Raw genomic sequence first — 14,290 nt, forward strand, 5'->3', positions numbered from 1 at the left:
CTCATGCACTTATGTATTATTCACACTTATTTGTGTATGGGTGGCACTGCCCCCCTTGTCACCCAACACTAAGCTCCATAAAAAGCAGGGGCCATGTATTATCTAAACTTTGTACCTTTATCCAGTGCCTACCAGAAGGCTCTGCATACTAAATACTTAATCATTAGCAATAATTTTGAATAATTTTTGCCTTTCTTTCTGTGAGAGATGATCTCTCAGAAGTGAAGCCTCCTCAAAGGGTCATTAGTTCCTGTTAATGGTTCTGGTATTGTTGCTTTTGAGTGGTACACGTGTACCAACACTAAGTGAAGACCCCTCAGAATACAAGACCCCCTCCCCTAGCCTTCTCCCTCCCCTACTCTTAGATAGTGTTAGCAGAAATTCCTGAGCCATAAGAACATCCTGTCTATCTTATCCTCTAGCTAGTTATATGACCTTGGGCAAAAGGCTGCTGAAACTGTGAGGCCCTGAAAAGGGGAACACGCTAACATAATTTCTATACCTCTTTGTTCTCTCTGTTACTGGGGTAGTTTTTACACGAATAGATTGTACACCTGAGGCTCAGCCAATGAGCCGACGGGAAGGGGGTTAGGGTGGGCTGCTGCATTAGGGTCTATATAATCTTGCCTTAAACAAAGAGCACCTGCACTCTTGGGGCAACTTAGGCAGTAAGGGGGTGCCCTTTCTTCAGAAAGTCAATAAAGAGATTTCTCCTTCTTGCAAACTTTTGTCAAGACTCTGGTTTTTAATTTGGGTAGGTGGTCTCTGTCCCACACACTTCTATTCCTAGAACTTAGTACAGTGACTGGCACACAGTAAACACACAATAAATACAAGGTGATTGCCTGAATTAATTCAATCAATCCTTTTTAGTTTCTTTTTAATCTTCTCTTTTCCAGGCTAAACATTCATAACTTTTCAACTGTTTTTCAACTGACAAAGTTCAAAACGAAAAAAACAAAATGTCAGGTTTAGATGAGACCCCAGTCAAAAATGAATCAACATTATGACATACTAGACAAGTGGTTATCCAGCTTTTCTCTGAAGAACAACAGTGAGAGGAAACCCAATACTTCCCAAAGCATTCTATTCCATTTTTGGATAGTTCTAACTCTTAGTAATCTCTCCTGACACCAAATCTGAATTTTGTTGTTACTTAGTTGTTTCAGTCGTGTCCAACTCTTCGTGACCCTATTTGGGGTTTTCTTAGCAAAGATAATGGAGTGGTTTGCTGTTTCCTTCCCCGCTCATTTCACAGATGAGGAAACTGAGGCAAACAGGGGTAACTGACTTGGCCAGGATCAAACAGTTAGGAAGTGTCTGGGGCCAGATTTGATTTCAAGTCTTCCTGACTCCATGCCCCACACTCTATCCACTGTACCTAGCTGCCTAAACCTAAATTTACCTCTCTGCAATCTCCATTCACTACTCTGGGTTTTGCCCTTTGCTGCCAAAGTAAGTTTAATCCTTTTGTACATGACAGCCCTTCAAGTATTTGAGCACAGCATCTGTGTACTCTCAAAGCTTCTCCTCTGCAGGCCAAATAACCCCCTTTCCTTCAACCAATTCTTATCTGAATTGACTCAGTGCCTTTCAACATTCTAGTTCCCATCCTCTGGAAGTGGCTTATCAATATGCTTTCTAAACTGTTACATACAGAGTTGAACACAATATTCCAAATGTACTGTGAGCAGGGCAAGAGTAAAGGGTTTCTACCTGGGAAGCTCTGCCTCTTAATTCAGCCTGAGCCTGCCCTTGAGTCCTCATTTGTCCTCCACATCACACTGCTGACTCAGTTTGAGTTTATAATCTACTACACTCAGGTCTTCTTTTCTAAGCATTCCTCCCTTGTCTTATACTTGTGAAGTATAAGATTTTACATTTATTCCAAATGAATTTCCTCTTATCAGATTCAGCCCAATGCTCTAGCCTATGAAGGTCTTTTCGTAAACTGTCATCAAGAGTGTTAGCTCTCTTCAGCTTTGAGTTATATGCCTTAATCAAAATCACTGATAAAATATAGGTAAAAATGTTAAATGGTACAGGGTCAAACAGAGATCCCTGTGGCATTCCACTGAAGAACTCCTGACAAGTAGCCACCACACCACCACTCTAAATCAAGCATTTCAACCATTCTGAATCTATCAAACTATACTACTGTCTAACCCAAATCTTTCCATCCTTTCCAAAAGAAAAGTATGAGAAACTTTACTAAATGTGTTTCTAAAATCTACGTAAAGTATAGGTACAACAATCTTCCAACATACCAGTTTAATAAGCCTGTCAAAAAAGGAAATTAGTCTAGTATGACTACTTGCTGAATCTTTGGAACCCTGATTTTCTAAATATTTACTAATTATCTCTTAATAATCTGTTCTAGAACTTTCCCAGGAAAATTGGCTTATAGTCATCCTCCTCCTCCCCCTTTTTCTTCTTCCTTTTATCCTTTGCTAGTACTGTGGCATCTCTCCTATTCTGCACAATCTTTCAAATATGACGGACTGTGGCTTAGCAATCACATCAGCCAATTCTGTCAATAACCAAAGATGTAGTTCATCTGGGCCAGAAGACTTGAATTCATTAAGGGTAGTTAGATTTTCTTTTATTATCGTCTTATTTCCTATTTAATGAAAACCATATCTGTGCAGTTCTTGAGGTAGAAACAAGGGTTTATGATCTATTTAGCAGCCAGAAATTCTTTAGGTGACCTTTAAGTGACCCATGGCCTTTTGCAAAAATAGGACATGGCTTTTACTATCCTCTGAGCACTCACTAATTTGTCAATGTCTCTTCTACAATATGGTGCCCAAAAATATACTCTTGGTGTGCTCTAATTAGTCTAGTCTGTCTATCTATCTATCTATCTATCTATCTATCTATCTATCTATCTATCTATCTATCTATCTAGGATCTGTATTATCCTTTTTAATGTTGTTTTTACATTTTTTTCCTTTCACCTCACCATCATTTTTGCTTTATAACTGCTATCCAGCTGGATCTTCCTCATCCTCTATTTGGATGTTTAAGTTGTAAACTTAAATGCAGGCCTTTATACCATTCCTGTTAAATGTCATCCTACTGGTTTTAGCTCAACACTCTATAATATCAAGATCATTAGGATCTTGATTGCATCACACATCACATTAATTATGTTAAAAATGTCTGGATCCCCAAGGTTTACCTTGTATCCATTATCTTCCTTACGGTTATGGGAGGCAGTAATCATCACACCTGCAACTGCTTTCAGTTCTTGAACAGCATAGGGCTGAAAAAGAAACAATCTTAAGTCAAATTAATTATTTTGTTATTAAATTTTGATTTAAGAATAATTTGGAATGTTTTTATTGTCTTGGTATCTGCAGTGTATTAAGCACATAACAGGTGCTTAATAAATACCCGCTGACTTATTATATACTATAATAATAGCTAATAATAAAAATTACTAGCATTTACAGACACCTTTAAGATTTGTAAAGTGTTTTACAGATATTATCGAATTTTACTCTCACAACCCTGGGCCCTGGAGTCAGGAGGACCTGAGTTCAAATCCTGCCTCAAACACTTGACACTTAGTAGCTGTGTGATCCTGGGCAAGTCACTTAACCCCAACTGCCTCCAAAAACAACAATAACAATAATAACAACCCTAGAAGGGAGGTACTATTATTCTCCCCATTTTGCAGATGAGGAAATTGAAGCAGACAGAGGTTAAGTGACTTGCCCAAGGTCACACAGGAAACAAATGTCTGAGGCCACATTTGAAAACAGGTCTTCCTGATTCTAGGCTCAGTACTCTAGACACTTTATATTACATATCAAAATGCATTAAAAAGAGTAGTAAAAATGATACAATAAATAAAAGACATTGACTCATAAAAAACTTAAATGACCGAGTGAATGTGAAAATTTTAACACCAATAAATGTGATGACAGTACAAATACAAGATAATTGATAAAGCACTTATTAAGCACTTAATACGTTCTAGGCACTCTACTAAGCACTGGGCAAATAAATGCAAGCAAACAAGATAGTACCTACCCTCAAGGAGCTAATATTCCTTTTTCTTTAATTAAATCTTATTTTTTTTAATCAAAGAAAATCTACCTTATCTCCTCCCACCTCTGTCTTTCTCTATCGAGGAAAAAAAAACCTTGTTACATATATACATTGACAAACAAAACAAAATCCTTTGTTGGCCAGGTTAAAAAAAATGTACTCTGAGTTCATCATCTCTTTCAGTAGAAGGTAGACAGCATGCCTCAGCATTTGTCATTTGAAATTGTGGCTGGTTATTTCTTTGATCGGAATTCAAAAGCCTTTCAAAGTTGTTTGCTTTTACAAAACTGTTATTGTATAATCTGTTCCACTTGTTCTGCTCACTTCACTACACTCAGCATCTGTTCAAGTCTTTCCAAGTTTCTCTGAAACCATGCCCTTAATCATTTCTCATGCAACAATAGCATTCTATCACTTTCATGTTCAGCTATACCCACCTGATGGGCAGTCTTTGCCACAACAAAAAAAGCTGTTTTAACTATTTTTGTACATACTGAAGAGTTTGTTTTCCTTAGAATGAACCCCTCCTTTGATCTGCTTTCCCTCTTATCTCCATCTTTCCTTCCCCTCCTTTTCTCTGTTGAGTGAAATGTATTTCTGTCCCTGACTGTGTGTAGGTATGTATGTATTCTTCCCTTTAACCAGTTCAGATAAGGGTAAGGTTAAAGTGCTGCTCACTCCCTCCCCACTTTTGTCCTTGTTTATATAGATTTCTATTTTTTATACAAATACTTTTTACATAAATTTCTACTCAATTATATGAGTTAATTTTCCCCACCCTCCCTCCCTCTCCTGTTTCCCCTTCCCCCAATGTATTCCTCTTCCCCTCTCCTTCCATCATTCTTTTAAGATCATCAAAACATAACAAAACCACTCCCAGATCTTCTGCTTAATTAGACTTCCATTACAATCCCTGATGATAGGGTTCTAAGGAGATACATATATCATCTCCTCACATTAGAACATGCCCAGTTTATCCTTATTTAATCCTTTATGATGTTCACTCATGTTTACCTTTTAATGTTTCTCTTGACTCCGGTGTTTCAGCTTCAAAGTTTCTGGTCTTTTCATCAAGAATTCTTGGAAGTCCCCTGTTTCATTAAAGGTCCATTTTTTCCCCCTATAGGATTTTACCCAATTTTGCTGCGTAAGTTATTCTTTGTTGTTAAGTCTATATGCTTTGCCTTCTGGAACACTGTATTCCAAGCTCTCCACTCCTTTAAGATGGTGGCTGCTAAATCATGTGTGATCCTGACTGGCTCTTCAGTACTTGAATTCTTTCTTTCTGGTTGCCTGCAGTATTTTTTCTTTGACCTCGAAACTCTGAATTTTGGCTCTAATATTTCTATTGCCATTTTGCCCTTTGTTTCTAAGGGATCTAGGCAGTTTTCTTTCATGATTTTTTGAAATGATTTCTAGACTCTCTTTCTGGTGTACTATTCTTAAATTTCTTCTCAATCTATCAATTAATTCTAGGTCAACTGTTTATGCTATGAGATACATTACATTTTCTTCTAATTTTTTTTTTTAGTTTTTTTGCCTTTAATATTTCTTATTGCCTCATAAAATCATTAATTTCTATATGTCTAATTTTCAGAGAGTTTGTCGTTTGGACAAGCTTTTGTACATCTTGTGCCAATATGTTAGATCCATTTTTAATTCTTTCTTTCATGATGCTCATTTCTTTTCTAATTCTTTTCTTCTAGTTCTTATTTCATTTATTTAAAAAAAAATTAAAACTCTTCTCTAAAAAAAGTCTTGTTTTAATCTCTTCCAGGAATTCTAGTTGAACTTGTGCCCACATTATCTTTTGAGTTCAGGCTTTGCTTGCAGATATTTTGGAGCTATTCTCTTCTTCTGGTTTTGTGTCTTGAGTATACCTATCACCACAATAGCTCTTTATGGTAAGATTCTTTTTGTTTGTTTCCTCAATCTTACTGCCTATGTCCTGATTTCACAAATCAGGGCTGGGCTCTGTACATTCTGGAGGGAATATCTGAGCTGAGTTTTTGTCCTCCTGGGTCCTTGCACTGCTTTCTTGAGGGTTCTGAGTGTTAGGTTACTCCAGGATCTCAGGGACAGCTCAACGTGAGAACCTGAAGGCTTTCAGGTGCTCCCAGAGTTGTCTGATTCAGGGCAAACTCTGATTTTTGACTTCCTGATCTGAGATCTGCAAGTTCCTGACCTGAGTTTGGGTCTGAGCAGTACATCCATGGGATCGCCCCTTGCTGTGGTTCCAGCAGAGCAGCAGCTCTCAAAGTGTGGTCTGGGCAATCCTGGGGGCCCCTAAGCCCAGTCAGGAGATCTGTGAGATCAAAATTACTTTATTTTCGTAATAACACTAAGATATTTTAATTTTAATACATGATAAATATAACCTACATTAACAAAATTCTTTGGTATTCTCAATAATTTTTAAGAATGTAAAGGAGTGTTTAATTTAATTTAAAAAAAAGAAAACCAAATTACAAATATCAAAAAATAAAAAGGGTGAATTCACCATCAGTAAAGATGAAATTAAAGCAATTATTAGAGCTATTTTGCTCAATTATATGCCAATATAACTACCTAAGTGAAACGGATGAATATTTACAAAAACATAAATTGCCCAGATTAACAGAAGAGGAAATACAATACTTAAATAATCCTATATAAGAAAAAGAAATTGAACAAGCCATCAATGAGCTCCCTAAAAAAAATCCCAAAGACCAGACAGATTCACAAGTGAATTGTACCAAACATTTAAAGAACAATTAATTCCAATACTATATAAACTATTTGTAAAAACAGGCAAAGAAGGAGTCCTGCCAAATACCTTTTATGACACAAATGTGGTGCTAATACCTAAATCAGGAGGAGCAAAAACAGAGAAAGAAAACTATAGACCAATTTCCCTAATGAATATTGATGCAAAAATTTTAAATAAAATACTAGTATCACAAAGATCATGCACTATGACCAGATGGGATTTATACAGGAATGCAGGGTGGTTCAATATCAGAAAAACAATGAGCATAACTGACCAAATCAATAACAAAACCAACAGAAATCATATGATTATTTCAATAGATACAGAAAAAGTTTTTGACAAAATACAGTACCCATTCATATTAAAAACACTAGAAAGCATAGGAACAAATGGAGCTTTCCTTAAAATATGTAGTATCTATCTAAAACCATCAGCAAGCATTATTTATGACAGGGATAAGCTAGAAGGCTTCCCAATAGGATCAGGGATAAAGTAAGGATGTCCATTGTCACCACTATTATTCAATATTGTACTAGATATGCTAGCTATAGCAATAAAAACAGAAACTGAAGGAATTAGAATATGCAACAAGGAAAGAAAACTATCACTCTTTGCAATACGACAGAATAATTTAAAGAATCAACTAAAAAACTAGCTGCAACAATTAACAACTTTAGCAAAGTTGCAGGATATAAAATAAAGCCACATAAATCATCAACATTTCTTTATTTGACCAACAAAGCCCAGCAGCAAGAGATAGAGAAATTCCATTTTAAATAACTGTAGAAAATATAAAATAGTTGGGAGTCTACCTGTCCAGACAAACCCAAGATCTATATGAACACAATTATAAAACTTTTCACACAAAGTCAGATCTGAACAACTGGGAAAATATTAATTGCTCACAGCTAGGCCAAGCCAACATAATAAAAATGTCAATTTTATCAAAATTTATTTATTTATTCAGTGCCATACCAATCAAACTTCCAAATAAGTATTTTATACAGCTAGAAAAAATAATAACAAAATTCATCTAGAAGAACAAAAGGTCAAGAATACCAAAGGAATTGACGAAAAAAAAAAGTGTGAAGGAAGGTGGCCTAGCCACACCAGACTTCAAATTGTATTATAAAACACTAATCATCAAAACAATCTGATACTTGCTAAAAAATAAGAGTTGTGGATCAATGTAATAAATTAGGTACACAATACACAGAAGTAAATTACTATAGTGATCTAGTATTTCATAAAACCAAAGATCCAAGCTTTTGGGACAAGAACTCACTATTTGACAAAAACTGCTGGGAAAACTGGAAAACAGTTTGGCAGAAACCAGGTATAGGCCAACATCTCACCATATACCAAGATAAGGTCAAAATGGGTACATGATTTAGATATAAAGAGTGATACCATAAGCAAATTAGGAGAGCATGTAACAGTTTAGTCATCAAATATGTGGATAAGGGGAAAATGTCAGTCTAAACATGAGATAGAGAGCATTAGGAGACATAAATTATTTTTGATTATATTAAATTAAAAACTTTTTTGCACAAATGAAACTAATGCAACCAAGATTAGAAAGAAAGCAAAAAGCTTAAAGGCAATTTTTACAGCAAGTGTCTCTAATAAATGCCTCATTTTTCAAATATACAGAGAACTGATTCAACTTTATAAGAATACAAGTCATTCCCCAGTTGATATCAAAGGACATATATGAACAGGCAGTTTTCAGAGGAAGAAATCAAAGATATCTATAGTCATATGAAAAATCACTACTGATCAGAGAAATTCAAATTAAAACAACTCTGAGGTACCACCTCACACCTATCAGATGGGCTCATATAACAGAAAAGGAAAATGATAAATGTTGGAGGGCATGGGGGAAAACTGAGACACTAATGCACTGTTGGTGGAACTGTAAACTGATCCAATCATTCTGGAAAGTAATTTGGAACTATGCCAGTGACACAGCAATACCAATACTAGGTCTGTATCAAAGAGATATGTGTGTGTGTGTATACATATACATATATGTATGTATGTATATAAAAAAAGGAAAAAGAACCCATTTGTACAAAAATATTTACAGGAGCTCTTTCTGGCGAAGAATTTGAAATTGAAAGGATACCTATCAATTGGGGAACAGCTGAACAAACTGTGGTATATGATTGTGATGGAACGCCATTGTGATACAAGAAATGATGAGCAGGATGCTTCCAGAAAAACTTGTAAAGATTTACATGAACTGATGCAAAGTGAAGGGAGCAGAGACAGAAGAACACTGTAAACAATAATAGCAATTTTGTATGACGATCAACTATGAATGACTTAGCTATTCTCGGTAATACAATGATCCAAAACAATTTCAAAGGACTCATGATGAAAAATGCTATCCATCTCCAAAAAGAGAACTGATGGAATCTGAATACAGATCAAAGCCTTTTCTTTCTTTCTTTTGGTCTGTGTTTTCTTTCACAACATGACTAATATGGAAATATGCTTTGCACGATTACACATGTAATAACCCAGATCAAATTGCTTGCCATTTAATGAATGTCAAAAATTGTTTTTACATGTGATTGGAAAAAATAAAATATTATTCTTTTAAAAAATAATGTAAAGGGGTCCTGAGACCAAAATTTTGAAAATCACTGCAGTGGACTGCAGCTGGACTCAACTACTACCAGCCAGGTGGAAAGCTCTGCTGGTTTAGTGGCAGAACTGCAGATTCCCCTTTTGTCTGGGCTTCCTGCCTTGGTTATTTCACTGCAGGCTTTCGACTGGGATAGAGCCTGCAACTGAGACACATCTACTTTTTATCATGGGGTTAGAACTGCATAGCAGCTGCATTTTTCTATCTGTGTTCCTCACTCAGTACACAGCCTAGGGCCCTTGACTGCACTTCACCCTAGAATGCCACCCCTACGTACAGATCCCCTCCTCAGTCTACCTCGGATCTGTGACACAGAACTGGGCAGACATTGAGAGAAAAAGCTGCCAGTTGATATCTGTCCCTGTACACTGCACAAGGTCACCCTGCTTTGTATGGGTCTGAGATTTCTTCCTGCCCTAATGCTTGGCTCCTCCCTGTACTAGCATGCTCTGGACTGCTGTTCCTGACTAGACAAGTGTCCATGGACCTCTCCATATATCTTCCTTTAATGAACTGTGCTAGAAAAATAACTGTGATTTTTAAAAATTTACCAATTAAGACTGGATCTGGTGCACTTTCCAGATCTGTATGGAGGAAGTGTAGTGGAAATCTCAACTATATATCTTCCTGCTACTCCATCATCTTAGCTCTGCTCATACACTGACTGTCCATATTCATTTTTCTCTTGGTATCTGGCTGCATGGAGTAGATAGGGTTGAAGGAGGGCAAGGATGAAAGCAGGGTGGAACAGAAGCAGAGGTCTAAAGAAAGAGTTAAGTGTCTGGACTGAGAAAAGAGTCAAGCGTCTGGACTGACTTAAGGGTGCTGAGAAGACCAATACCACCCTCAATGCATAAAGCCAAAGTGCCTATGGTGTGTGCCTACATGGCTGTGTGGGTTGAATATATGCAAGTGGCTATTCTCTCCCCTTCCTCTTCCTCCTCCCTGTTCCTGCTGCCACCAAGACCATGTGCAACCTGTAGTAGCAACAGCCAGAGTTTGCATTCTAATGGGGGGAAAAAAAACAAGTAAAGGAGAGGTTAAGTGGGATAAGTGCATGGTGACATGTAATTTAAATGGCCTGGAAATGTGGTGGAGGCTCGGACCTGGTACAGAGTACAGGGTGGTTTCAGGGGCAAAATCCAAAGTAGAGAAGACTGCCCAAGTAAGCACGGCATATGAAAGTCCAATAAATGTGATGCTACATATCAAAGTCTATTTTATCCGTGTGTACCAAAATATTTGTAGAGCCTTTTTGTGGTGGCAAAGAATTGGAAATTAAGGGGGAGGGAATTTCCATCAATTGGGACATGGCTGAACAAAGCAAGTATGGTATATAAATATAATGAAATACTATTGTGCTATAAGAAATTATGAAAGGGACAGCTTCACAGAAACTTAGGAAGATATTATGAACTGCTATGGAGTGAAGTAAGCAAAACCAGGAAAGCAAGTTACATAGTAACTTCAACATTGTAAAGATAACTTTGAAAGACTTAAGATCTCTGATCAATGCAATGACGAATCACAATTCCAGATGATGCTAACTATCTATCTTCTGATAGAGGTGATGTGCTCAAGATGAAGACTGAGACATATACATTTTGGAAATGGCCAATGTGAGAACTTGGTTTGTTTGACTATGCAAATTTGTTATGAGGGTTTTTTCCCTTTCCTTTTCTTTCCAAAGGAAGGAGAGAAAAAAGATTTTTGTTCACTGAAAAAAATTAGAGGGTGGAGCCAAGATAATGGCAAAAAGGCAGAGACTCACCTGAGCTCTCCCAAATTCTCCTCCAAACAACTTTAAATGATGCCTCAAAACAAATTTTGGAGCAGCAGACCCTACAAAAGGACAAGGTGAAACAATTTTCCAGCCCAAGACAACTTAGAAGGCTGCAATAAAATTCTATCACACAGGGTGAGAGTAAAGCACACTCCAGCACAGGCTTTGCCCTAGCAAACCAGCAGCAGGCCTACGGGGTGACTGAGTCAGTGGCTGCATTGGCTGCCTCCGGAGCTCTTGTCTCTGGTAAGGTATGGTAAGGTCAAAAACTTGTTAAAAGGAGATCATAAGAGTCCCTTTGCTGTCACTGGGTGCAGGACTCTGTTATATCACACAGATTCAGATCCAGATTCAGGTCATTGCCCCAGGGTGAAGAGGAGCACTAGCACACCAGCCCTGATCACAGTTCACAGGCTAAAAGAATGCTTGTAATTGCTCACAGACCAGAGCAAAAGCCAAGAGAGTAGTTAACATATCTCTTTTTAGATCATGACACCTTGGAAGAACTGAAAGCTTACAAACCTCCAGAACTAGCTCTGAAACAGGTGTACAAACAACTTGAAGCTTGGGATGATGCCAACTACTCCCCAGGAACAGAATCCAATTTTAATATAAAGCTAAAAGTCAAGAAATAGGCTGGAAAAATGAGCAAACAACAAAAAAGATCCTGACCATAGAAAGTTATTATGGTGACAGGGAAGATCAAAACACAAACTCAGAAGACAAGAAAGTCAAAAACTACTAAATCCAAAGCCTCAAATACATATGTGAATTGGTCTCAGGCCCAAAAAGAATTCCTGAAAGGGCTCAAAAAGGATTTTAAAAACCAAATAAGAGAGGCAGATGAAAAATTGGAAAAAGAAATGACAATGATGAAAGAAAATCATTTAAAAAAAGAGTCAACAGCTTGATAAAAGAGGCATAAAAAATACTGAAGAAAATAACACCTTAAAAAATAGAACAGGCCAAATGGTAAAAGAGAGACACTCTTGTTCAGCTCATTGTTATTAAAAAAAATCCTGCAGAAGTTTCTGGATCTTGAGGTTGCTAATGGAACCATGAACCTAGATGATAACAAGGATCTCTGACCTGTCTACTTTGGCATCCCTTAAGGCTTTTTTCGTGGGGTCCAGTGTGCCACACAAGAGGTCAGCATTCAGTTCTTCAAAATAGGCACGGATGACAGAGGTACAGAAGTCGAGGCATTCACAGTGGGTATCAATCTCAGACCTTGTTTGAGTACTGGAAGAGAGGGTGCACTATGTACATTCATAAGCATTGTACAGCTGGCAGACAGCCCTCTTGTTCTCACTGATATGCCTGTGCCTGAACCAAACAATGAAATAGTTGAGAAAGCGGTTATCAAAGTTCTGTCCACCTAAATGGATGTCCCAAGCTGTGGACTCGACTTCAATTACCTCCAAGGTCAAAGACCAACATATTTATCTTGGCACCAACCTTTCTGTCCAAGCCACAGCAACAGCAGCAGCAACTGGCTCACTGATGGTCTGAAGCACAACGAGACAACAATATTCCCAGCACCTCTGGTGGCCTGGGGTTAGGAAGTCACTGAAGTGGGTGCTACCAAGACCAAAGCATTTGTAACATTCTTTCCAAGGTAAAACTTGGCAATTTCTTTTACCTTGGCACAGAAGATACTTCTGGATACAAGTTTTTAGTTTCCCCTTTATGCTCTACGTGGACCTGCCTGCCCATGAAAGGACAATGCTTCATATCTGACTATACAAATGCATCACCAATCTGCAATCAATTAAATTCCTGCATGAAAAACTGCAATGGTGGGGCTCACTGCAACTTGATTCTCTGAGGCATCACTTATTAAATGCTTTTGCTGGTGAAGGCAACATAGTTTGAGAGGGCCCTCTGTCCCTAATTGTCAGCTTTTCCATGCTGGAAGACTCCGATACAGGAATGAGCGGTAGCAAGAGCAATGCAACCCGTGGGTCCTTTTCACATGGTTACTGGGGCACGAGGGTCACTGCGGAGAGACGAGAAGCAACAAGAGCTACTACCGAGCTGAGCTGTCGTCGTCGTTGTTGTTGCTGCTTATCTTTTATTTTCCAAGAGGACCAGTGACATCCTGGGGTGATGTCTTGACTTGTGTGTGAGGCAGAGTTGCCCAAAGTTGTCAGCCTCACTCTCTCTTCGGGAGTCATCAAAGTCCAGCAGCAGGACAAAAGTCAAGATGACTGGCATGGCGGATGCAGCGGGTGACTCTGGCATCTCTGATGTCTCCCCAAGCTCTAAGCACTCCACTGCACCTGTTTCAGGCGCCTTCATGGCCAGTGGGACAAACTGTGCTCATCTGCTCATTCCACTGGGGGGAGGTCTTCATATGCTTGGGGTAGACACTCCCCCTAACTCACTAATGGGTTTGAGGCCTGTCAGTCACCCTCAACCTGCTTTAATTTATCTGTTGAGACAGTTTTACCAGAGTGTAGCTGCTGCATATGCTACAGCTTCTTGGAGCCACAGGTGAGAGTTGAGAGAGGTAAGACCCTGCAATATCCTCTTAATTGGTCTCCCTGCTTCAAGTCTTTCACTTCTCCAATTTACTCTCCTCTCCATCCACTTGCCAAAGGGATTTTCCTTAAGCACAGACCTGACTGTTTACCTCACTACTCGATAAATTCTCATGGTTTCCTATTGCTTCTAGGATAAAGCGTCAGCTTCTCTATTTGGCATTCAAAGTCCTTCACAATCTGACCCCAACATAACTTTCAGTCTTACTGCATATTACTCCCTTTCACAAGCTCTACAGTATGGCCAAACTGATGTTCTCAGTGTTCCTGACATATGACACTCCACTTCCCACCGCTGTGCTTTTGTCCTGGCTGTCCCCCACGCCTGAAATGCACTCCTCCTCATCTCCACCTCTTAAAGTCCCTTCGAGGCTCAGCTCAAGCATCAAAGTTTACATGAAGTCTTTCTTGAACCCCCTGCTGCTCATGTCATGCTTCACAAACTTCCTCTTCTCTCCATGAAAATAAAAGACAATTTGGTCTGTTCCTTTATCCTCACAGCCTTC

The 14,290-nt window shown here is 38.4% G+C and overlaps 1 protein-coding gene across 3 annotated transcripts in view; it reads right to left on the minus strand.

The window, feature by feature from the left end:
* Positions 1-14,290, minus strand: part of PGM2L1 (phosphoglucomutase 2 like 1) — an 82,115-nt gene that overhangs the window by 43,099 nt on the left and 24,726 nt on the right. For all 3 annotated transcript variants that reach the window (XM_020989578.2, XM_020989580.2, XM_020989581.2), the window contains exon 5: positions 3,182-3,265. In XM_020989578.2, coding sequence (XP_020845237.1) covers positions 3,182-3,265 — 84 coding nt within the window. The remainder of the gene's footprint in view (positions 1-3,181; positions 3,266-14,290) is intronic.

The sequence above is a fragment of the Phascolarctos cinereus genome, unplaced genomic scaffold (genome assembly GCF_003287225.1).
Source record: "Phascolarctos cinereus isolate Bilbo 61053 unplaced genomic scaffold, phaCin_HiC Scaffold_726;HRSCAF=1367, whole genome shotgun sequence".
Lineage (NCBI taxonomy): Eukaryota > Metazoa > Chordata > Mammalia > Diprotodontia > Phascolarctidae > Phascolarctos > Phascolarctos cinereus.